The sequence below is a fragment of the Salvia hispanica genome, chromosome 2, assembly GCF_029641045.1.
Source record: "Salvia hispanica isolate PSC_SH4W2 chromosome 2, Shi_PSC_v1, whole genome shotgun sequence".
NCBI lineage: Eukaryota > Viridiplantae > Streptophyta > Magnoliopsida > Lamiales > Lamiaceae > Salvia > Salvia hispanica.
This window is the reverse complement of record NC_142693.1, coordinates 26,257,071-26,280,168: the sequence shown is the minus strand read 5'-3', so window position 1 is coordinate 26,280,168 and position 23,098 is coordinate 26,257,071. Positions and strand designations below refer to the sequence as shown.

Below are 23,098 nucleotides of genomic sequence, written 5' to 3'. Positions count from 1 at the left end.
ACATTGATTTAAAAGTGGAGTAATATATACAAGTAAGATTCATATTCCACTTACTTGTTTCCACTCACTTTTCTAAATATTTTTTAAAATCGATGCTGGAAAGAAATGGTACTCCTTATGGTGGACGGAGGGAGTAACACCTTGTGGTAGAGATAGCTCACCATTTTGTTGTCAAGATTATTCAAGATATGTCAAGTAGCATATAGGGGATGAGACCTCACCATTTAATTTGTTGGAAGTCAGATCTAAGGACCACAGAGTTGTAAAATTTCCAATGGTAGTTGGTATTGGACTTTCAAACCATTTCTTTGAAATATAAGAAGGATATAAATCAAATTGCTTTACATCTGAAATTGTACATGCATATCATGTCGTAGGTAAAAGCACCATTTAATTTGTCGGGACACATGTAGCCATAACTCATAATTTGTCGGAGGGTACAATTTTGGGACATAGCCATAATTCATATGTTAACATCCCGAGGAAGAAAATTCGTGTCCTAACATATCTAGATTATTCATGTTAATATCCAGAGTAATGAAATTTAGGTCCAATCTGCATATCTTGCATATAGGAAATCATTATAACAATAACAATTATAAAAATAACAAAATATGCTATGTATTCTGAGAGTTATAAAAATGCCCGACAAGATTATTTAATGAATGTCAAGTTGCAGAGGAGAATGGGAGCTCACCATTTAATTTGTTGTAAGAGAGGAGCAAGTACTCTAGATTTGTAAGATTCTCAATGGTGGATGGTATTGGACCTTCAAACAATATATTTCAAAGTTAAATAAGGATATAAAAATCAAAATTCTTTACTTTTAAAAATGTAGATATATAAATAGCATTGCATTCTTTTTATCAAACTACTGATGATCGTTGCAAGCCGTCATTAAAGAGAATAAGAAATTCACCAAGCATTGTTCACCTGAAAAGTTATTGGTTGAATGGCCCAGCGACCACAAACTTTGTAGGTTTCCTATCTCTGGTGGGATGGTGCCCGAAAACGAGTTATTATAGAGATATAGTTCCGTGAGGTTTGTGAGCAAGCCTATTTCTGATGGAAGTTCCCCATTTAATTTGTTGGAAGAGAGTTGTAACAACTCCAGGTTTGAAAGATTTCCGATTGTGGGTGAAATTGGACTTTCAAACAATTTATTTGATAAAAGAAGGATATAAATCAAACTTATTCATACACATGCATGGCATTTTACTCATCGTAACAATATGTTTGTTATCTGCATTAGGAGGCTCGTATTTCCATTTTAGCCCGTCTCCAAATAGGAGTCTCGATTCATTTTTACAATAAGTGATAATACACCCCACATACCACTAACTCATTCCACTCACATTGATTTAAAAGTGGAGTAATATATACAAGTAAGATTCATATTCCACTTACTTGTTTCCACTCACTTTTCTAAATATTTTTTAAAATCGATGCTGGAAAGAAATGGTACTCCTTATGGTGGACGGAGGGAGTAACACCTTGTGGTAGAGATAGCTCACCATTTTGTTGTCAAGATTATTCAAGATATGTCAAGTAGCATATAGGGGATGAGACCTCACCATTTAATTTGTTGGAAGTGAGATCTAAGGACCACAGAGTTGTAAAATTTCCAATGGTGGATGGTATTGGACTTTCAAACCATTTATTTGAAATATAAGAAGGATATAAATCAAATTGCTTTACATCTGAAATTGTACATGCATATCATGTCGTAGGTAAAAGCACCATTTAATTTGTCGGGACACATGTAGCCATAACTCATAATTTGTCAGAGGGTACAATTTTGGGACATAGCCATAATTCATATGGTAACATCCCGAGGAAGAAAATTCGTCTTCTAACATATCTAGATTATTCATGTTAATATCCAGAGTAATGAAATTTAGGTCCAATCTGCATATCTTGCATATAGGAAATCATTATAACAATAACAATTATAAAAATAACAAAATATGCTATGTATTCTGAGAGTTATAAAAATGCCCGACAAGATTATTTAATGAATGTCAAGTTGCAGAGGAGAATGGGAGCTCACCATTTAATTTGTTGGAAGAGAGGAGCAAGTACTCCAGATTTGTAAGATTCTCAATGGTGGATGGTATTGGACCTTCAAACAATATATTTCAAAGTTAAATAAGGATATAAAAATCAAAATTCTTTACTTTTAAAAATGTAGATATATAAATAGCATTGCATTCTTTTTATCAAACTACTGATGATCGTTGCAAGCCGTCAATAAAGAGAATAAGAAATTCACCAAGCATTGTTCACCTGAAAAGTTATTGGTTGAAAGGCCCAGCGACCACAAACTTTGTAGGTTTCCTATCTCTGGTGGGATGGTGCCCGAAAACGAGTTATTATAGAGATACAGTTCCGTGAGGTTTGTGAGCAAGCCTATTTCTGATGGAAGTTCCCCATTTAATTTGTTGGAAGAGAGTTGTAACAACTCCAGGTTTGAAAGATTTCCGATTGTGGGTGAAATTGGACTTTCAAACAATTTATTTGATAAAAGAAGGATATAAATCAAACTTATTCATACACATGCATGGCATTTTACTCATCGTAACAATATGTTTGTTATCTGCAGAATCCGAAAACTCCCCAGAATCCGAAAATAAAACCAAAGGCCATTGATATGCCAACTTCTTGCATAAAAGATAGGTTGTTGCTTTTCTCATCTGCGGGGTTTATCGTTGGCCCATTCTCATCATTGCATTTCCTCGTCATTGGAAAACCACACAATCCCAAGTTTCCAATATATGAATTATTATCAAATGTGGAGAATTGGTTGGATTGCGGTATATGCCCAACAAGATTGTTCATTGAAAGGTTTAATTTCGCAAGAAATGTCAACCTTGTCAATTCACCTGGAAGTTCTCCATCCAGTTTGTTTGTTGACAAATCCAGCGATTCGAGTTGGCTCATGTTTCCAAGAGATGAAGGTATATGTCCTGTGAGGCTATTGTGGGATAGGTTCAAATATTTGAGAATCTTAAGATTCCCCATGGAAGGTGGAATAGTCCCAAAGAAACTATTGGAGGATAAATCAATTGTCGTGAAGGTTTCCAGCAGTCTATTCAACAACTGATCCTGACCTTTCAAGGTGACTATCATATCCATAAAACTTAGATAATAGTAGTCGTCGTCTTCTTTTTCTATGTCATAGAAACTCTCTGTATCCTTTATGTGCTTTTCCTCTAACATTGCCTTGAAATTCTTGAAATATGTTTCAGGTAGAGATCCTACAAATGCATTGTGAGATATATCTAGAACTTGTAATATAGGAAATGGAAGTTTCGTTGGCGAAGGAAGTGATAAATTGCCATCAAACTTGTTAGACTTCAACTCTAGCACTTTAAGCTTGGGAAGGCGTTCCATCCAAAAGGGAAATTCGTCATGTATTCTATTATTTCCAGTATCGAGACCCCTTAGACTTCGGCAATTGATTAAGGATTTAGGTAATCGTCCGTGGAATTTGTTATTACCCAAATTGATGGAAATGAGACTACAATTCTTAGAAGAGGTAGTTGGTATGAGGCCACGAAATTGATTTTGGTTTAGATGAAAGATGGTCAAAGATCTGCTGAAGTTCCCAAAGCACTGTGGTAGTCTTCCTTCCAAAGTATTATTCGAGAGAAGATACTGAAGATGCGACAACTTGCATAGGGAGGATGGTATTGAAAGATTTAATTTGTTGGAAGAGAGTTGTAAGAACTCCAGATTTGAAAGATTTCTCATGGTGGATGGTATTGGACCTTCAACCAATTTACTTGAAATATAAGAAGGATATAAATAAAATTTATTTATATTAAAAAATACACATACATTAGATATTAACATATTATCACTTATCTGCATTAGATATTAACATATTACAGTAGAGGGACCACATAAAATCAGAATGTCAGTTGTCAAGATGACCAATCTTTCATGAAATTACTACCATAAATCAGAATGTTTAAATAAAGTTAGCATAATTTTCAGATATAAAAGTGTTGGAGAAAATGCAGTTGTTGATGACGTGGCATCGAGAATGCAGTTGTTTCACGAGGTGATATGGTCGAATTAAGTTTAAGGTTTGTGTGAAAGTTTGAAAAGTCAAACTATTTGATTTAATAATGTGGCATGTGATTTATTTAATTGTGTGTTTTATGTGATAAATTATTTGTTTAAGGGTGAGTGAGAATATGAGAGAAAATTTCCATAAATACCTATCACCCTAATTCTTGAAATTTTCGAACCCTAGACCCCTTGGAGGAAGAATTTATATTTTTCCGGAATTTATTTAATCCTTGGGATATTTATCCAAATTAAATTCCAAGAGCCAATTATTTCCTTGTTTAGAGATGTAAAAATCGAGCCCCCTTGTTTTTCTAGTGATTTTCGAAAATCACTTAATTATGGGAAGGAAAGAATTATTTTATTTTAGTTAATCCCTTGTTTGATTCCTTCCATACCTAGAATTTAATTATTCTACCAAATCTTTCCATACTTCAAGAGATCTTGCCTTACTTTTTCGAACTCTAAGTGTAGTTGTGTCTCCACACATAGCTATGCTTTTTCTCTTGGTCGTTTTCCGCTTATTCTAATACTCTGATATTGATTTGGTTGATTGGCACTCTTCTTCGTTTTGAGGCCTTATACTTTTCTCATGACGTTATCTTGAAACCTATGTCATTCTCTTAAGTTTTGATCGTCATTTATAAAACTCCCTTTTGTTTACCTATTTAAGTTTCTAGGTTAAGTTGTTGCATTAAATACTCTGATTTTCCTTCGTCTCCTTTGGTCGGTACTCTTTGAATGAAACCCTAGCCTATGTATTGATTCCTTGGAGTCGGTTTTGGGTAACAGCCGCCGCATTTATTGTACCCTAGGGGGGCGGGCTGTTACGGTTGGTCCGCCAGCTCAAAAGTACTCGCCAGGAGCAGCACGTCGAATGAAGTATCGCGATGACGAGGAACCGCACGTTGCTCGCGTTCCCCGTAAAAGAACCCTTAGGATGCGCGTATCAGCCCCTCGAGCAATCATAAGAGAGACCGAAGAGATGCTTGCTTCGATCCCGTCGCCCCTAAGCAACGAGGAGAAAGACGAGGAGATGAGAACGTTCGAGAGAGGAGAGAGTTCAAACGCGGAGAGTGTCGGAGAGTCGGGAGAACCCGAAGAGGACGAGGGCAGAGATGTCTAGTGCCCGAATAGGAATTTTGCTTTCCCTTTTCCCCACGTTTTGTTTTGAATTCAGAAACTTCTATTTATGTCGTTATTTTCCTTCCGCGATTGAATCGCTCTTTTCATTCATTGTACCAAGACCTTTGAGTTTACTTTTTGAAAATTAATGGGGAATTCGCACCTTTCATTCTATTACATGGCAATGAAGCCGTCTTCACTCTTCTCTATCCTTATCGCATGAATATACTTGCTTGTCCCATTATCTTCCAACTGTTTCCCACCTTATGGTGCGATTTTACCGTGTTCTTCCACACACGACTGTTTTTCCACCTTAGGATGCAACCGTATTATGTTCTCTGTTTACCTTACAACTGTTTTGCGTGGTCTTTCTTTAGACCCAAATTGTAAATGAGTTAAAGATTCCTTTTCCTTCTTTTCAAAAGTACCCTATCACTGCCTTGAGTTTTAAATAAGTACGCTAACGATTCGAGTGTGATAAATCAGAATGCCGCCTAGACGCAACGTGAGGAACGAGGAACCTACCTCCCAGGCTTCGGTAGAAGAGAGTGTGACACAACCAAGACCGCCGTCGCCACCACCACCTCCACGAGTAGATAGGGAAGTCGTGAAGCTTTTCCTTGATCAAAAACCTCCTACCTTCGATGGGATGGGTGAGCCTGCCAAGGCCGAAACTTGGATACGAGCCTTAGAACGCATCTTCCGAACCTTAGTGTGCAACGATGCGGAGAAGATGATCTGCGTGACGCATCAGCTGACTGGATCCGCCGATTTTTGGTGGGACACCAAACTGAAGACCATGTCCCAGGATCGCATAGACGAGATGACTTGGGAAGAATTCAAGACCGAGGTCTACAGCAAGTACGTACCCAAGAGCTACCGCAAGGCAAAAGCCGCTGAGTTTCACAGCCTTACCCAAGGACGTCTGACCGTAGCCGAATACGACCGTGCACTCTGTGACATGACCCGTTATGCGCCGGAACAAACCGACACCGATGAGAAGCTGGCTGAGAAGTTTCGTGAGGGCCTTAGGCACGAGATTAGGATGGCGTTAGCAGTCCGCGGAACCCTTACGTACGCCGAGGCGCTAGCCCTCGCCCTTGATGTGGAGGCAGCGATGCCAAAGGAGAGGAGCGCGGGGAACACCGCAATGACATTACCCCCGCCACGTCCTAACCACGATAAGAGGAGATGGGAGGAGAATAGGGTCCCATACGACAACAAGCGATACCGCCCCACTCAGAGCAGGCCGCCATACGGAGGAGGACAGACTTCGTATAACCCAAGGAACGACCCCCGTCAAGGCCACTGCGGCAGAACCAACAGAGTTTCCGTCAGTAGCCGAGGGCGCCACCTACGGGCTTAGGAGCGAACCGGAACCAGCCACTGCGGCTACAACAGCCTGTCCGCCCCAGACTTCCCGCCCCGGCTAGAGCGTACGCTATAGAGCAGAAGCAGCCCAAGGTCGAGCAAGGAAAGCCCGAAAGTGGAAATCTAGCAGGTATAGGCGAAATCCTTGATACCCCTATTGTTGTTTTGTTTGACACGGGCGCATCTCATTCGTTCATCTCTGAGTTATGTTTTCGTACCCTTAGCTTGCCTACTAGAAAATGCGAACATAGGATGATGGTGTCCTCACCAGTAGGAGGACTAGTAGAGATTTCCCGCTTTTGCTTGAACATAGAAATCGTACTAGGAGAACTTAAGTTAGTTGCTCACGACCTGCGAGTTATGGCGATGAGAGACGTTGACGTGATCCTAGGAATGGACTGGTTAACCGCGAACTTTGCGACGATTAGTTGTAAGAAGCGACAGATAACCCTACAAACCCCGGGTGTGGAACCCGCCTTGTACCACGGAATCTCGATGAACCGACGAATCGCTATAGTCTCTGCGTTACAAGCCACTGCTATGCTGAAGAAAGGACACCCGGCCTACCTTGTCTATCTCCACGGAGAAGAGAAGGAGGAAGCGAGGCTTGAAGACGTTGCTGTCGTACGAGATTTCCCCGACGTTTTTCCCAATGAGTTACCTGGACCGCCGCCCGATAGGCAGTTAGAATTTACAATCGACCTTGAACCTGGAGCCGCACCCATATCGAAGACGCCGTACCGCATGGCACCGAAGGAGTTGGAGGAGTTAAAGATCCAGCTGCAAGAGCTCATGGACTTAGGTTTCGTTAGGCCCAGTGTTTCGCCATGGGGCGCACCGGTGCTCTTCGTTAAGAAGAAAGATGGGTCAATGAGAATGTGTATCGACTATAGAGAGTTGAACAAGTTGACCCTCAAGAACAAGTACCCTTTGCCGAGGATAGACGACCTATTCGATCAACTCCGAGGAGCCGGAGTGTTCTCTAAGATGGATCTGAAGTCAGGATACCACCAGCTGAAAGTGCGAAAGGAGGATATCCCTAAAACCGAGTTTCGTACCAGATATGGTCACTATGAGTTCGTCGTTATGCCGTTCGGTCTAACCAACGCCTCAGCCGTGTTTATGGACTTGATGAACCGCGTTTTCCACCCGTACCTAGATACGTTCGTTTTAGTGTTCATAGATGATATCTTAGTCTACTCGAAGGACGAAAAGGAGCACGCGGAGCACCTACGGATCGCGCTGGAGACGTTGAGGAAGGAGAAGCTGTACGCCAAATTCAGCAAGTGTGAATTCTGGCTGAAGGAAGTCAACTTTATAGGACACATCGTGTCAGCAGAAGTTATCCGAGTGGACCCCGCCAAGGTCGAAGCTATGCAACAGTGGAAGTCACCATCGACGCAGAACGAGATCCGAAGTTACCTAGGTCTAGCAGGATACTACCGTAGGTTCATAGAAGGGTTTTCCAAGATCGCGAGGCCGATGACCCAGCAGCTCAAGAAAGGAGTCAAGGTGAACTAGACGCCGGAGTGTGAAGCGAGCTTCCAGCTTTTGAAGGAGAAACTGACCACAGCACCAGTGTTGGCCGTGCCGGAACCAGGAGCGAATTACGTAGTTTACACCGACGCTTCGAAAGTCGGATTAGGATGCGTGTTGATGCAGAACAACAAAGTGATCGCTTACGCGTCGCGACAGTTGAAACCGCACGAGCTGAACTACCCTACCCACGATCTAGAGTTAGCCGCCGTAGTACATGCCCTAAAGATTTGGAGGCACCATCTCTACGGAGTAAGGTGTGAGATCTTTACGGACCATAAAAGTTTGAAGTACTTCTTCGAGCAGAAGGACCTGAACATGCAACAACGGAGGTGGCTCGAGCTGGTAAAGGACTACGATTGTGGTATCAACTACCACCCTGGCAAGGCAAACGTGGTAGCAGACGCTTTAAGCCGTAGGGACCATTCGCAACTTGTTGTTTTTCTAACGAGAGAGGAAAGTTTAGTGCGAGAGTTGAGTAAGTTGCGGATCGAAGTAGTTAGAACACCCGATACCGCGAAAGGCCGAATCGCCGCGTTAGTAGTAGAACCTGATCTAAGGACGAGGATCGTTGTAGCACAACGGCTAGATGAGAAATTAGAAGAGATTCGAGTCGAAGTGAGAACCGGTGAGTCCGGAAGTTTTAGTGAGGCTTCCGATAACGCTCTTACCTTTGAAGGGAGACTGTGTGTGCCGAACGACGAGAGTCTTAGGAACGAGATCTTGAGCGAAGCACACGAAACCCCATACACTGCTCACCCCGGGAGCACAAAGATGTACCAGGACCTGAAAAAGTCCTTTTGGTGGAACGGTATGAAGAGAGACGTCGCAGCCTTCGTGGAACGTTGCTTAGCCTGCCAACAGGTGAAAGCCCTACACCAACGACCGTACGGGAAGCTACAACCGCTTGAGATACCCGAGTGGAAGTGGGAGCACATCGCTATGGATTTCGTGACAGCGTTACCAAGGACCCTCAAAGGGAACACCGCGATCTGGGTGATCATCGATCGACTTACCAAGAGCGCGCATTTCATACCAATCCCCGTAACCCACGGATCGGATAAGCTAGCTCGGATCTACATTCAAGAGATCGTGCGACTACATGGAGTCCCAGCGACAATTACGTCTGATCGTGACCCAAAGTTTACCTCGAAATTTTGGATTAGCCTACAACGCGAGCTTGGAACACGCTTAAACTTTAGCACCGCTTTCCATCCACAGTCCGATGGGCAATCCGAGAAGACGATACTAACTCTCGAGGATATGTTGAGAGCCGTAGTGCTCGATCGAGGTGGAAGTTGGGAGACCGCACTCCCTTTGGTCGAGTTCGCCTACAACAACAGCTTCCAAGCAACGATCGGCATGGCGCCATATGAAGCACTCTATGGGAGAAAGTGTAGATCTCCACTCTACTGGGATGAAGTTGGCGAACGAAGAGCGCTCGGACTCGATGCAGTGGAAGAAATGGTCGGGATCGTTCGACAAATCCGCGCACGAATGAAGGAAGCCCAGGACAGACAGAAGTCGTACGCCGACGTTCGACGGACGGACCTACAGTTCCACGCTGGTGATAAAGTTTTCCTCAAAGTATCCCCGTCGAAAGGGATAGTGCGTTTTGGAGTCAAGGGCAAACTAAAACCGCGTTTTATAGGGCCGTACGAAATTCTAGAAGGTGTAGGACCCGTAGCTTATCGTTTAGCGCTGCCGCCCAGCCTTGGGAACGTGCACAACGTCTTTCATGTGTCGCAGTTGCGAAAGTATGTGTTCGATTCGAAGCATGTGATTCGTTACGAGGATATTGCTGTAAGCACGGATCTGAGCTACGAGGAGCAACCCCAGTTAGTCTTAGATCGAAAGGTCCAAACCTTGAGAAATAAAACCACTGCCTTCGTGAAAATCCAATGGAGAAACCACGGGCCCGAGGAAGCCACGTGGGAGCGTGAGGAATAGATGATAGAGCTTTACCCGGAACTCTTTCCGTAAAAGGTACCAAATTTCGGGACGAAATTTTTTCTAAGTGTGGTAGGATGTAACATCCCGGATTTTAGAACCCTAATTTTTGAGCCCTAGAATTAATTGTTGATGACGTGGCATCGAGAATGCAGTTGTTTCACGAGGTGATATGGTCGAATTAAGTTTAAGGTTTGTGTGAAAGTTTGAAAAGTCAAACTATTTGATTTAATAATGTGGCATGTGATTTATTTAATTGTGTGTTTTATGTGATAAATTATTTGTTTAAGGGTGAGTGAGAATATGAGAGAAAATTTCCATAAATACCTATCACCCTAATTCTTGAAATTTTCGAACCCTAGACCCCTTGGAGGAAGAATTTATATTTTTCCGGAATTTATTTAATCTTTGGGATATTTATCCAAATTAAATTCCAAGAGCCAATTATTTCCTTGTTTAGAGATGTAAAAATCGAGCCCCCTTGTTTTTCTAGTGATTTTCGAAAATCACTTAATTATGGGAAGGAAAGAATTATTTTATTTTAGTTAATCCCTTGTTTGATTCCTTCCATACCTAGAATTTAATTATTCTACCAAATCTTTCCATACTTCAAGAGATCTTGCCTTACTTTATTTTAGTCAATATTCAAGAAATCCATGCCTTATTTAAAGGGCATAGAAATCGGCCCCTACCTTGTTTCATGGAGGATTTTCCTTATTTTTATTTTGCTCCATGATATTTTATTCTATATGGAAAAATACCAAAACAAAACCATGGCTAATTACCTAGCCTAATTTTCGAAAATTAGGAGATATTGCCATCTTCTATTTTTGTTAATTCTTCTTCCCTACTTTACAATATTATTTCATTTATTTATTTAATTGGGAGAATGAGATCTTACCAAATATTCTATTCTTATTACCTAAAGATCTCATTGGACTCTATAAATAAGAACCAAAACCCCAACCCTAGCCCCCATATTTTCGGCTCCCTCACCCCCATTCACTCTCTCAATTTTCTTCCACTTTACTCCATAAATCCTTCATCTTTTGAGAAGAAATCGAAGTTTAATCCGAGGATATTGAAGAACCAAGTCTCTACTTTATTTCTACCGATTGATTTTCTCTAAAAAGATATTTTTGCTTAGGAGTTATGTTCATTCTTCTTCTACCCCTTCTTTTCTTTTTCTTCCAACCGATTTAATCGGTACTCTTGGACCTTCATGCATATTAATTGAGTGGAAAAGGGATAAGAAGGGATATGGGAACATGTGTGTGTGCCGAGAGTGTGTGAGGTGTGTGTGCCGTGTGTGTGTGTTATGCGTGTGTTGAAGTGTGTGTTGTGTAGTGTGTGCTTGATGGCTAAATACTTTTATATGACATATGATGATAGATCTAGGGTTGAGATGCTAAGAAATATATGTATGCTAAGCGTGACGTGAAATTGGTAATTTATGATGAGTGTGACTTGAAATTTATAAGTTATGAAGATTAAGGTAAATCGATGGGAAAGAGGGAAGTAGCGAGACATGCATAAGTTAAGAGTTAAAATTGAACCTAATTTGTGAATATGTGCCTATGTGAATTTAAAGGTGAAACCTCGGTTGCGAAGCCAGATAACGGAAAAGCAAAACTACTTGAAATCTAAGCAGTCGAGGTGGGCTTTACTCTCAAAAACTCTCTTTTATTTTGTCAAAGATAATTATCGGAGCTATAAGGGTGGTTTAACTGTTATGCCATGCCTATGTTGTTTTATTGTGAGATTGTGTGCCTGATGCCTAGCTTGTGAGTTCGCTCCATTGGGCTATAGGGCTCTGGATATGATATACGAATTCGGGTCTGAGTATGGGCCGCAAACCCTACCAGGCTGTGTACACGAGGGGATCGGGAGCCGTCCTAGCTAGTCGGCCGGTCTCGTGGGCGAAAAGCAGGGCCACGCTTTCGTCGCACCATGGAAAGATTGTGATATGTGATTGTGGAATTTGATGAGAAAATGGGGAGTTATTTTGACTGGCCAGTCTACGGAAAATATTTTGTGATACTCGTGATATTTCTCTTAACTGCTTAAAACTCGAGTTCACTTGGTAAGGGTGGCATAACTTTTGAATAAAATGTTTTGGCAACGAGCTCACTGAGTATTTCAAAATACTCAGCCCTGCATGTGTTTTTCCTACGTGCAGGTTGAATGATGACGAGCGGTGGCGGGTGTTGAGCAGCTCAATTAATTAATGGATATGTCGAACTCTAAGTGTAGTTGTGTCTCCATACATAGCTATGCTTTTTCTCTTGGTCGTTTTCCGCTTATTCTAATACTCTGATATTGATTTGGTTGATTGGCACTCTTCTTCGTTTTGAGGCCTTATACTTTTCTCATGACGTTATCTTGAAACCTATGTCATTCTCTTAAGTTTTGATCGTCATTTATAAAACTCCCTTTTGTTTACCTATTTAAGTTTCTAGGCTAAGTTGTTGCATTAAATACTCTGATTTTCCTTCGTCTCCTTTGGTCGGTACTCTTTGAATGAAACCCTAGCCTATGTATTGATTCCTTGGAGTCGGTTTTGGGTAACAGCCGCCGCATTTATTGTACCCTAGGGGGGCGGGCTGTTACAGTTGGTCCGCCAGCTCAAAAGTACTCGCCAGGAGCAGCACGTCGAATGAAGTATCGCGATGACGAGGAACCGCACGTTGCTCGCGTTCCCCGTAAAAGAACCCTTAGGATGCGCGTATCAGCCCCTCGAGCAATCATAAGAGAGACCGAAGAGATGCTTGCTTCGATCCCGTCGCCCCTAAGCAACGAGGAGAAAGACGAGGAGATGAGAACGTTCGAGAGAGGAGAGAGTTCAAACGCGGAGAGTGTCGGAGAGTCGGGAGAACCCGAAGAGGACGAGGGCAGAGATGTCTAGTGCCCGAATAGGAATTTTGCTTTCCCTTTTCCCCACGTTTTGTTTTGAATTCAGAAACTTCTATTTATGTCGTTATTTTCCTTCCGCGATTGAATCGCTCTTTTCATTCATTGTACCAAGACCTTTGAGTTTACTTTTTGAAAATTAATGGGGAATTCGCACCTTTCATTCTATTACATGGCAATGAAGCCGTCTTCACTCTTCTCTATCCTTATCGCATGAATATACTTGCTTGTCCCATTATCTTCCAACTGTTTCCCACCTTATGGTGCGATTTTACCGTGTTCTTCCACACACGACTGTTTTTCCACCTTAGGATGCAACCGTATTATGTTCTCTGTTTACCTTACAACTGTTTTGCGTGGTCTTTCTTTAGACCCAAATTGTGAATGAGTTAAAGATTCCTTTTCCTTCTTTTCAAAAGTACCCTATCACTGCCTTGAGTTTTAAATAAGTACGCTAACGATTCGAGTGTGATAAATCAGAATGCCGCCTAGACGCAACGTGAGGAACGAGGAACCTACCTCCCAGGCTTCGGTAGAAGAGAGTGTGACACAACCAAGACCGCCGTCGCCACCACCACCTCCACGAGTAGATAGGGAAGTCGTGAAGCTTTTTCCTTGATCAAAAACCTCCTACCTTCGATGGGATGGGTGAGCCTGCCAAGGCCGAAACTTGGATACGAGCCTTAGAACGCATCTTCCGAACCTTAGTGTGCAACGATGCGGAGAAGATGATCTGCGTGACGCATCAGCTGACTGGATCCGCCGATTTTTGGTGGGACACCAAACTGAAGACCATGTCCCAGGATCGCATAGACGAGATGACTTGGGAAGAATTCAAGACCGAGGTCTACAGCAAGTACGTACCCAAGAGCTACCGCAAGGCAAAAGCCGCTGAGTTTCACAGCCTTACCCAAGGACGTCTGACCGTAGCCGAATACGACCGTGCACTCTGTGACATGACCCGTTATGCGCCGGAACAAACCGACACCGATGAGAAGCTGGCTGAGAAGTTTCGTGAGGGCCTTAGGCACGAGATTAGGATGGCGTTAGCAGTCCGCGGAACCCTTACGTACGCCGAGGCGCTAGCCCTCGCCCTTGATGTGGAAGCAGCGATGCCAAAGGAGAGGAGCGCGGGGAACACCGCAATGACATTACCCCCGCCACGTCCTAACCACGATAAGAGGAGATGGGAGGAGAATAGGGTCCCATACGACAACAAGCGATACCGCCCCACTCAGAGCAGGCCGCCATACGGAGGAGGACAGACTTCGTATAACCCAAGGAACGACCCCCGTGCCAGACCGCCCCAGTGTAACGTTTGCGCCAGATACCATTTCGGGGAGTGTAGAGGACCGAACCCGACTAGGTGCTTCAACTGCGGAGGGAACGGTCATTTCTCTAGGGAGTGTCCGAGTAGGAACGTAGGAACCGGGTCAAGGCAGAACCAACAGAGTTTCCGTCAGTAGCCGAGGGCGCCACCTACGGGCTTAGGAGCGAACCGGAACCAGCCACTGCGGCTACAACAGCCTGTCCGCCCCAGACTTCCCGCCCCGGCTAGAGCGTACGCTATAGAGCAGAAGCAGCCCAAGGTCGAGCAAGGAAAGCCCGAAAGTGGAAATCTAGCAGGTATAGGCGAAATCCTTGATACCCCTATTGTTGTTTTGTTTGACACGGGCGCATCTCATTCGTTCATCTCTGAGTTATGTTTTCGTACCCTTAGCTTGCCTACTAGAAAATGCGAACATAGGATGATGGTGTCCTCACCAGTAGGAGGACTAGTAGAGATTTCCCGCTTTTGCTTGAACATAGAAATCGTACTAGGAGAACTTAAGTTAGTTGCTCACGACCTGCGAGTTATGGCGATGAGAGACGTTGACGTGATCCTAGGAATGGACTGGTTAACCGCGAACTTTGCGACGATTAGTTGTAAGAAGCGACAGATAACCCTACAAACCCCGGGTGTGGAACCCGCCGTGTACCACGGAATCTCGATGAACCGATGAATCGCTATAGTCTCTGCGTTACAAGCCACTGCTATGCTGAAGAAAGGACACCCGGCCTACCTTGTCTATCTCCACGGAGAAGAGAAGGAGGAAGCGAGGCTTGAAGACGTTGCTGTCGTACGAGATTTCCCCGACATTTTTCCCAATGAGTTACCTGGACCGCCGCCCGATAGGCAGTTAGAATTTACAATCGACCTTGAACCTGGAGCCGCACCCATATCGAAGACGCCGTACTGCATGGCACCGAAGGAGTTGGAGGAGTTAAAGATCCAGCTGCAAGAGCTCATGGACTTAGGTTTCGTTAGGCCCAGTGTTTCGCCATGGGGCGCACCGGTGCTCTTCGTTAAGAAGAAAGATGGGTCAATGAGAATGTGTAACGACTATAGAGAGTTGAACAAGTTGACCCTCAAGAACAAGTACCCTTTGCCGAGGATAGACGACCTATTCGATCAACTCCGAGGAGCCGGAGTGTTCTCTAAGATGGATCTGAAGTCAGGATACCACCAGCTGAAAGTGCGAAAGGAGGATATCCCTAAAACCGCGTTTCGTACCATATATGGTCACTATGAGTTCGTCGTGATGCCGTTCGGTCTAACCAACGCCTCAGCCGTGTTTATGGACTTGATGAACCGCGTTTTCCACCCGTACCTAGATACGTTCGTTTTAGTGTTCATAGATGATATCTTAGTCTACTCGAAGGACGAAAAGGAGCACGCGGAGCACCTACGGATCGCGCTGGAGACGTTGAGGAAGGAGAAGCTGTACGCCAAATTCAGCAAGTGTGAATTCTGGCTGAAGGAAGTCAACTTTTTAGGACACATCGTGTCAACAGAAGGAATCCGAGTGGACCCCGCCAAGGTCGAAGCTGTGCAACAGTGGAAGTCACCATCGACGCAGAACGAGATCCGAAGTTACCTAGGTCTAGCAGGATACTACCGTAGGTTCATAGAAGGGTTTTCCAAGATCGCGAGGCCGATGACCCAGCAGCTCAAGAAAGGAGTCAAGGTGAACTAGACGCCGGAGTGTGAAGCGAGCTTCCAGCTTTTGAAGGAGAAACTGACCACAGCACCAGTGTTGGCCGTGCCGGAACCAGGAGCGAATTACGTAGTTTACACCGACGCTTCGAAAGTCGGATTAGGATGCGTGTTGATGCAGAACAACAAAGTGATCGCTTACGCGTCGCGACAGTTGAAACCGCACGAGCTGAACTACCCTACCCACGATCTAGAGTTAGCCGCCGTAGTACATGCCCTAAATATTTGGAGGCACCATCTCTACGGAGTAAGGTGTGAGATCTTTACGGACCATAATAGTTTGAAGTACTTCTTCGAGCAGAAGGACCTGAACATGCAACAACGGAGGTGGCTCGAGCTGGTAAAGGACTACGATTGTGGTATCAACTACCACCCTGGCAAGGCAAACGTGGTAGTAGACGCTTTAAGCCGTAGGGACCATTCGCAACTTATTGTTTTTCTAACGAGAGAGGAAAGTTTAGTGCGAGAGTTGAGTAAGTTGCGGATAGAAGTAGTTAGAACACCCGATACCGCGAAAGGCCGAATCGCCGCGTTAGTAGTAGAACCTGATCTAAGGACGAGGATCGTTGTAGCACAACGGCTAGATGAGAAATTAGAAGAGATTCGAGTCGAAGTGAGAACCGGTGAGTCCGGAAGTTTTAGTGAGGCTTCCGATAACGCTCTTACCTTTGAAGGGAGACTGTGTGTGCCGAACGACGAGAGTCTTAGGAACGAGATCTTGAGCGAAGCGCACGAAACCCCATACACTGCTCACCCCGGGAGCACAAAGATGTACCAGGACCTGAAAAAGTCCTTTTGGTGGAACGGTATGAAGAGAGACGTCGCAGCCTTCATGGAACGTTGCTTAGCCTGCCAACAGGTGAAAGCCCTACACCAACGACCGTACGGGAAGCTACAACCGCTTGAGATACCCGAGTGGAAGTGGGAGCACATCGCTATGGATTTCGTGACAGCGTTACCAAGGACCCTCAAAGGGAACACCGCGATCTGGGTGATCATCGATCGACTTACCAAGAGCGCGTATTTCATACCAATCCCCGTAACCCACGGATCGGATAAGCTAGCTCGGATCTACATTCAAGAGATCGTGCGACTACATGGAGTCCCAGCGACAATTACGTCTGATCGTGACCCAAAGTTTACCTCGAAATTTTGGATTAGCCTACAACGCGAGCTTGGAACACGCTTAAACTTTAGCACCGCTTTCCATCCACAGTCTGATGGGCAATCCGAGAAGACGATACTAACTCTCGAGGATATGTTGAGAGCCGTAGTGCTCGACCGAGGTGGAAGTTGGGAGACCGCACTCCCTTTGGTCGAGTTCGCCTACAACAACAGCTTCCAAGCAACGATCGGCATGGCGCCATATGAAGCACTCTATGGGAGAAGGTGTAGATCTCCACTCTACTGGGATGAAGTTGGTGAACGAAGAGCGCTCGGACTCGATGCAGTCGAAGAAATGGTCGGGATCGTTCGACAAATCCGCGCACGAATGAAGGAAGCCCAGGACAGACAGAAGTCGTACGCCGACGTTCGACGGACGGACCTACAGTTCCACGCTGGTGATAAAGTTTTCCTCAAAGTATCCCCGTCGAAAGGGATAGTGCGTTTTGGAGTCAAGGGCAAACTAAAACCGCGTTTTATAGGGCCGTACGAAATTCTAGAAGGTGTAGGACCCGTAGCTTATCGTTTAGCGCTGCCGCCCAGCCTTGGGAACGTGCACAACGTCTTTCATGTGTCGCAGTTGCGAAAGTATGTGTTCGATTCGAAGCATGTGATTCGTTACGAGGATATTGCTGTAAGCACGGATCTGAGCTACGAGGAGCAACCCCAGTTAGTCTTAGATCGAAAGGTCCAAACCTTGAGAAATAAAACCACTGCCTTCGTGAAAATCCAATGGAGAAACCACGGGCCCGAGGAAGCCACGTGGGAGCGTGAGGATTAGATGATAGAGCTTTACCCGGAACTCTTTCCGTAAAAGGTACCAAATTTCGGGACGAAATTTTTTCTAAGTGTGGTAGGATGTAACATCCCGGATTTTAGAACCCTAATTTTTGAGCCCTAGAATTAATTGTTGATGACGTGGCATCGAGAATGCAGTTGTTTCACGAGGTGATATGGTCGAATTAAGTTTAAGGTTTGTGTGAAAGTTTGAAAAGTCAAACTATTTGATTTAATAATGTGGCATGTGATTTATTTAATTGTGTGTTTTATGTGATAAATTATTTGTTTAAGGGTGAGTGAGAATATGAGAGAAAATTTCCATAAATACCTATCACCCTAATTCTTGAAATTTTCGAACCCTAGACCCCTTGGAGGAAGAATTTATATTTTTCCGGAATTTATTTAATCCTTGGGATATTTATCCAAATTAAATTCCAAGAGCCAATTATTTCCTTGTTTAGAGATGTAAAAATCGAGCCCCCTTGTTTTTCTAGTGATTTTCGAAAATCACTTAATTATGGGAAGGAAAGAATTATTTTATTTTAGTTAATCCCTTGTTTGATTCCTTCCATACCTAGAATTTAATTATTCTACCAAATCTTTCCATACTTCAAGAGATCTTGCCTTACTTTATTTTAGTCAATATTCAAGAAATCCATGCCTTATTTAAAGGGCATAGAAATCGGCCCCTACCTTGTTTCATGGAGGATTTTCCTTATTTTTATTTTGCTCCATTATATTTTATTCTATATGGAAAAATACCAAAACAAAACCATGGCTAATTACCTAGCCTAATTTTCGAAAATTAGGAGATATTGCCATCTTCTATTTTTGTTAATTCTTCTTCCCTACTTTACAATATTATTTCATTTATTTATTTAATTGGGAGAATGAGATCTTACCAAATATTCTATTCTTATTACCTAAAGATCTCATTGGACTCTATAAATAAGAACCAAAACCCCAACCCTAGCCCCCATATTTTCGGCTCCCTCACCCCCATTCACTCTCTCAATTTTCTTCCACTTTACTCCATAAATCCTTCATCTTTTGAGAAGAAATCGAAGTTTAATCCGAGGATATTGAAGAACCAAGTCTCTACTTTATTTCTACCGATTGATTTTCTCTAAAAAGGTATTTTTGCTTAGGAGTTATGTTCATTCTTCTTCTACCCCTTCTTTTCTTTTTCTTCCAACCGATTTAATCGGTACTCTTGGACCTTCATGCATATTAATTGAGTGGAAAAGGGATAAGAAGGGATATGGGAACATGTGTGTGTGTGTGTGTGTGTGTGCCGAGAGTGTGTGAGGTGTGTGTGTCGTGTGTGTGTGTTATGCGTGTGTTGAAGTGTGTGTTGTGTAGTGTGTGCTTGATGGCTAAATACTTTTATATGACATATGATGATAGATCTAGGGTTGAGATGCTAAGAAATATATGTATGCTAAGCGTGACATGAAATTGGTAATTTATGATGAGTGTGACTTGAAATTTATAAGTTATGAAGATTAAGGTAAATCGATGGGAAAGAGGGAAGTAGCGAGACATGCATAAGTTAAGAGTTAAAATTGAACCTAATTTGTGAATATGTGTCTATGTGAATTTAAAGGTGAAACCTCGGTTGCGAAGCCAGATAACGGAAAAGCGAAACTACTTGAAATCTAAGCAGACGAGGTGGGCTTTACTCTCAAAAACTCTCTTTTATTTTGTCAAAGATAATTATCGGAGCTATAAGGGTGGTTTAACTGTTATGCCATGCCTATGTTGTTTTATTGTGAGATTGTGTGCCTGATGCCTAGCTTGTGAGTTCGCTCCATTGGGCTATAGGGCTATGGATATGATATACGAATTCGGGTCTGAGTATGGGCCGCAAACCCTACCAGGCTGTGTACACGAGGGGATCGGGAGCCGTCCTAGCTAGTCGGCCGGTCTCGTGGGCGAAAAGCGTGGCCACGCTTTCGTCGCACCATGGAAAGATTGTGATATGTGATTGTGGAATTTGATGAGAAAATGAGGAGTTATTTTGACTTGGCAGTCTACGGAAAATATTTTGTGATACTCGTGATATTTCTCTTAACTGCTTAAAACTCGAGTTCACTTGGTAAGGGTGGCATAACTTTTGAATAAAATGTTTTGGCAACGAGCTCACTGAGTATTTCAAAATACTCAGCCCTGCATGTGTTTTTCCTACGTGCAGGTTGAATGATGACGAGCGGTGGCGGGTGTTGAGCAGCTCAATTAATTAATGGATATGTCGAACTCTAAGTGTAGTTGTGTCTCCATACATAGCTATGCTTTTTCTCTTGGTCGTTTTCCGCTTATTCTAATACTCTGATATTGATTTGGTTGATTGGCACTCTTCTTCGTTTTGAGGCCTTATACTTTTCTCGTGACGTTATCTTGAAACCTATGTCATTCTCTTAAGTTTTGATCGTCATTTATAAAACTCCCTTTTGTTTACCTATTTAAGTTTCTAGGTTAAGTTGTTGCATTAAATACTCTGATTTTCCTTCGTTTCCTTTGGTCGGTACTCTTTGAATGAAACCCTAGCCTATGTATTGATTCCTTGGAGTCGGTTTTGGGTAACAGCCGCCGCATTTATTGTACCCTAGGAGGGCGGGCTGTTACAAAATATCACTATTCACCCTAATGTATGAACTTTTCAATGTCCGTGTTCTAACATATCTAGATTATTCATTAATATTAAAAACAGAATAATGAAATTCAGGTCCAATCTGCCTAGCTTGCATATAGGAAATCATTATAACAAAAACTATTATAAAAATGACATAAGATGCTATGTATTATGAGAGTTAAAAAATACCCAACAAGATTATTTAATGAATGTCAAGTTGCAGAGGAGAATGAGAGCTCACCATTTAATTTGTTGGAAGAGAGAGATAAGTAAACCAGATTTGAAAGATTTCCAATGGTGGATGGTATTGAGCCTGAAAACGAGTTATTATAGAGATCAAGATACTTGAGGTTTGTGAGCAAGCCTATTTCTTATGGAAATTCTCCACTCAATTCATTGTCTTTAATTTCTATTGAGATTAGTTTTCTCCAACTCTTGATGAAAGAGGGCAATATTTCACCAATCAGGCTATTACCCGATATGTACAAATAATATAAATTGCCTAGATTTGTTAAGGATGGTGGCGACGGCCCCGAGAGTGAATTCTCGGATAAATCTAAGTAGGTCAGCTTGTTACACAGGCCGAGCTCTTGAGGAATGGAGGAATTGAATCTGTTCAATCGAAGATCTAGACTTCGGAGATTCGTGAGTAGGCCTATAGAAGGAGGGATTTCTCCTATAAACGAAATATTGTTCAGCTCTAGATTTTGCAGGTTTGGAATAAGGCTTACTGTATCAAAAATGTTTCCAGAGAAGAAGTTGTCGCTGAGGCGAAGATCCTTCAACTTGGAGAGGTTAGTGATATTTGGTGACAGAGGGCCTTGGAAACCATTGTCGGCGAGGTCAATATATTCAAGGTTGAGACAAGTGGTTATGAAGTGTGGGAATTCCAAGGTGAGTTCATTCCATTCAAGATTAAGGTGAGTGAGGAAAGGGAATGTGGGAAATCGAGACCAGTCAGGAGTTTCAAAGTAATTAGAGCCCAAATCCAAGAAACGCACCTTCCTCATATTGCCAATCTGATATGGGATTTCTCCAACCATATAGTTTTCGGAGAAGCTCAGGTATCGAAGCTCTGTCAAGCGGCCGATCTCTGGTGGAATGGCGCCAGAAAACAGATTGTAGGAGAGGTCCAAGAGAGTGAGGCTTGTGAGGTTTCCAAGAGCAGCTGGTACGGAGCCATTGAGAGCATTCCCACTGAGGTTGAAAGTGGTGAGATTCAGCAATGAAGTGAAATGGAACAGGTCCAATGTCCCTGCAAGCTCTGCACCGGGGAGATCAATCCCAGAGACAAATCCCTGGTCGTTGCAGCGAATGCCAATCCATCTGCAGTGGTTGCTGATGTTGTTGACGGACCAAGACTCGAGAGAAGCAGAAGATGATAGGCTGGATTTCCATCTCATCAAAGCCTCTGCTTCACTTGTGGCTGCTCTTGAAGGATACACACATAGACACAGTGTTAGGAGAGAAAGATATGTAGGAAAAAGGTATGATGTTTTCATGGCTGATGTTTTTGTATATCTACTCTACTTCATTTGCCTATTTATATGCTAACTAGGAGATGCCCTTTTACTCAAAATTAAAATAATACTCTCTCCGTCCCACTTAAAATGCAACATTTGGAAATCGGCACGGGATTTTATGTAGTGTTATTTTATGAGTTAATGAAGAGAGAGTAAAGTAAGAGAGATGACAAAGTAGAGATAGAATTGTTTTCATTTTAAAAAACGTTTCATTTTTAATGGGACAACCAAAAAAGGAAAACGTTATATTTTTAATGGGACAGAGGGAGTATGTTCCAACAATAAAGAGTAAAAACAATAAACAGAAACAAAAAAGTTGAGATTAAAAAACACGGCAGTGTTTGGCGTGTTGAATGGTCAGACGAAGAAAAGGGGAAAACAACTTTTTGAAGAGAAATGATTGAATGGGAAACATAATTCTGTACAAGATTTTAATGTGAATCACATATTTTTTTCCATGGAATAGTCAAGCTCTTTTATCGGTGATATGACTAAAAGTTGTTTATATACAATGATTCAAATTTGTGATTTATTCCTATATTACATTTACATTTATACCACATGAGGTCTAATACTACAAATACTTTAATAAAACCATTTATAGTTTATGCTCAGATCACATGAGGTCTGATATATTATTCCTATATTACATTTATATTTAGAATAAACCATTTATAGTTCATTTTGAGAAGGCGTAGGTGATAAGCTACGTGGAAAATAACTTTATAACCATTTATAGTTTGCTGGAATTACAAGATATAAACCGATCGTAATACAACTCAAAAGGAGGAATACAAAAGAAGAAACTGAAACGATATTACAACGAAAAGATCGAAACTAATAAACCGTGAAAGTATTAGCCGAGTCGAGGAGGCCTCTTTCCGCAAGACGAGATACGCCCCGGTAGTGCTCTTCAGTTTGGCGTTTCGTCCCCAAAGATGAAACGGCTACGTCTCTGGTGAAGCAGCACCGCTATCAGCAGAGCTCCAACGAACT

General features: G+C 42.7%; 2 protein-coding genes across 3 annotated transcripts; both read right to left on the bottom strand.

Moving 5' to 3' along the window:
* Positions 1 to 2,002: 2,002 nt before the first annotated feature.
* LOC148931950 (uncharacterized) lies at positions 2,003 to 22,107 on the bottom strand. 2 transcript variants are annotated; one of them, XM_089063634.1, is made up of 3 exons: positions 21,311 to 22,106; positions 20,821 to 20,892; positions 2,003 to 2,122 (listed from the first exon to the last, which is right to left on the bottom strand). In XM_089063634.1, the coding sequence occupies exons 1-2, from the start codon at positions 22,079 to 22,081 to the stop codon at positions 20,824 to 20,826; spliced, it is 840 nt and encodes a 279-aa protein (XP_088919760.1). In that variant the 5' UTR covers positions 22,082 to 22,106; the 3' UTR covers positions 2,003 to 2,122; positions 20,821 to 20,823. The 2 variants fall into 2 exon arrangements, with proteins under 2 accessions (XP_088919760.1, XP_088919759.1); XM_089063633.1 differs by lacking the exon at positions 2,003 to 2,122 and having other exon boundaries at positions 20,441 to 20,892; positions 21,311 to 22,107.
* Positions 2,580 to 3,764, bottom strand: LOC148931951 (receptor-like protein 54). Its single transcript, XM_089063632.1, has one exon. It carries the CDS (start codon positions 3,751 to 3,753, stop codon positions 2,593 to 2,595), a length of 1,161 nt encoding a protein of 386 aa, XP_088919758.1. The 5' UTR covers positions 3,754 to 3,764; the 3' UTR covers positions 2,580 to 2,592.
* Positions 22,108 to 23,098: the final 991 nt, after the last annotated feature.

What these genes read in the sequence shown, in the direction of transcription:
- LOC148931950 (XM_089063633.1), bottom strand. Translation starts at nt 22,081, where the DNA reads ATGAAAACATCATACCTTTTTCCTACATATCTTTCTCTCCTAACACTG. An exon ending in CTGGAAACATTTTTGATACA is followed by an intron (nt 20,893 to 21,310) that starts GTAAGCCTTATT and finishes ACTCGTTTTCAG; the next exon opens with GCTCAATACCATCCACCATT.
- LOC148931951 (XM_089063632.1), bottom strand. Translation starts at nt 3,753, where the DNA reads ATGAGAAATCTTTCAAATCTGGAGTTCTTACAACTCTCTTCCAACAAA.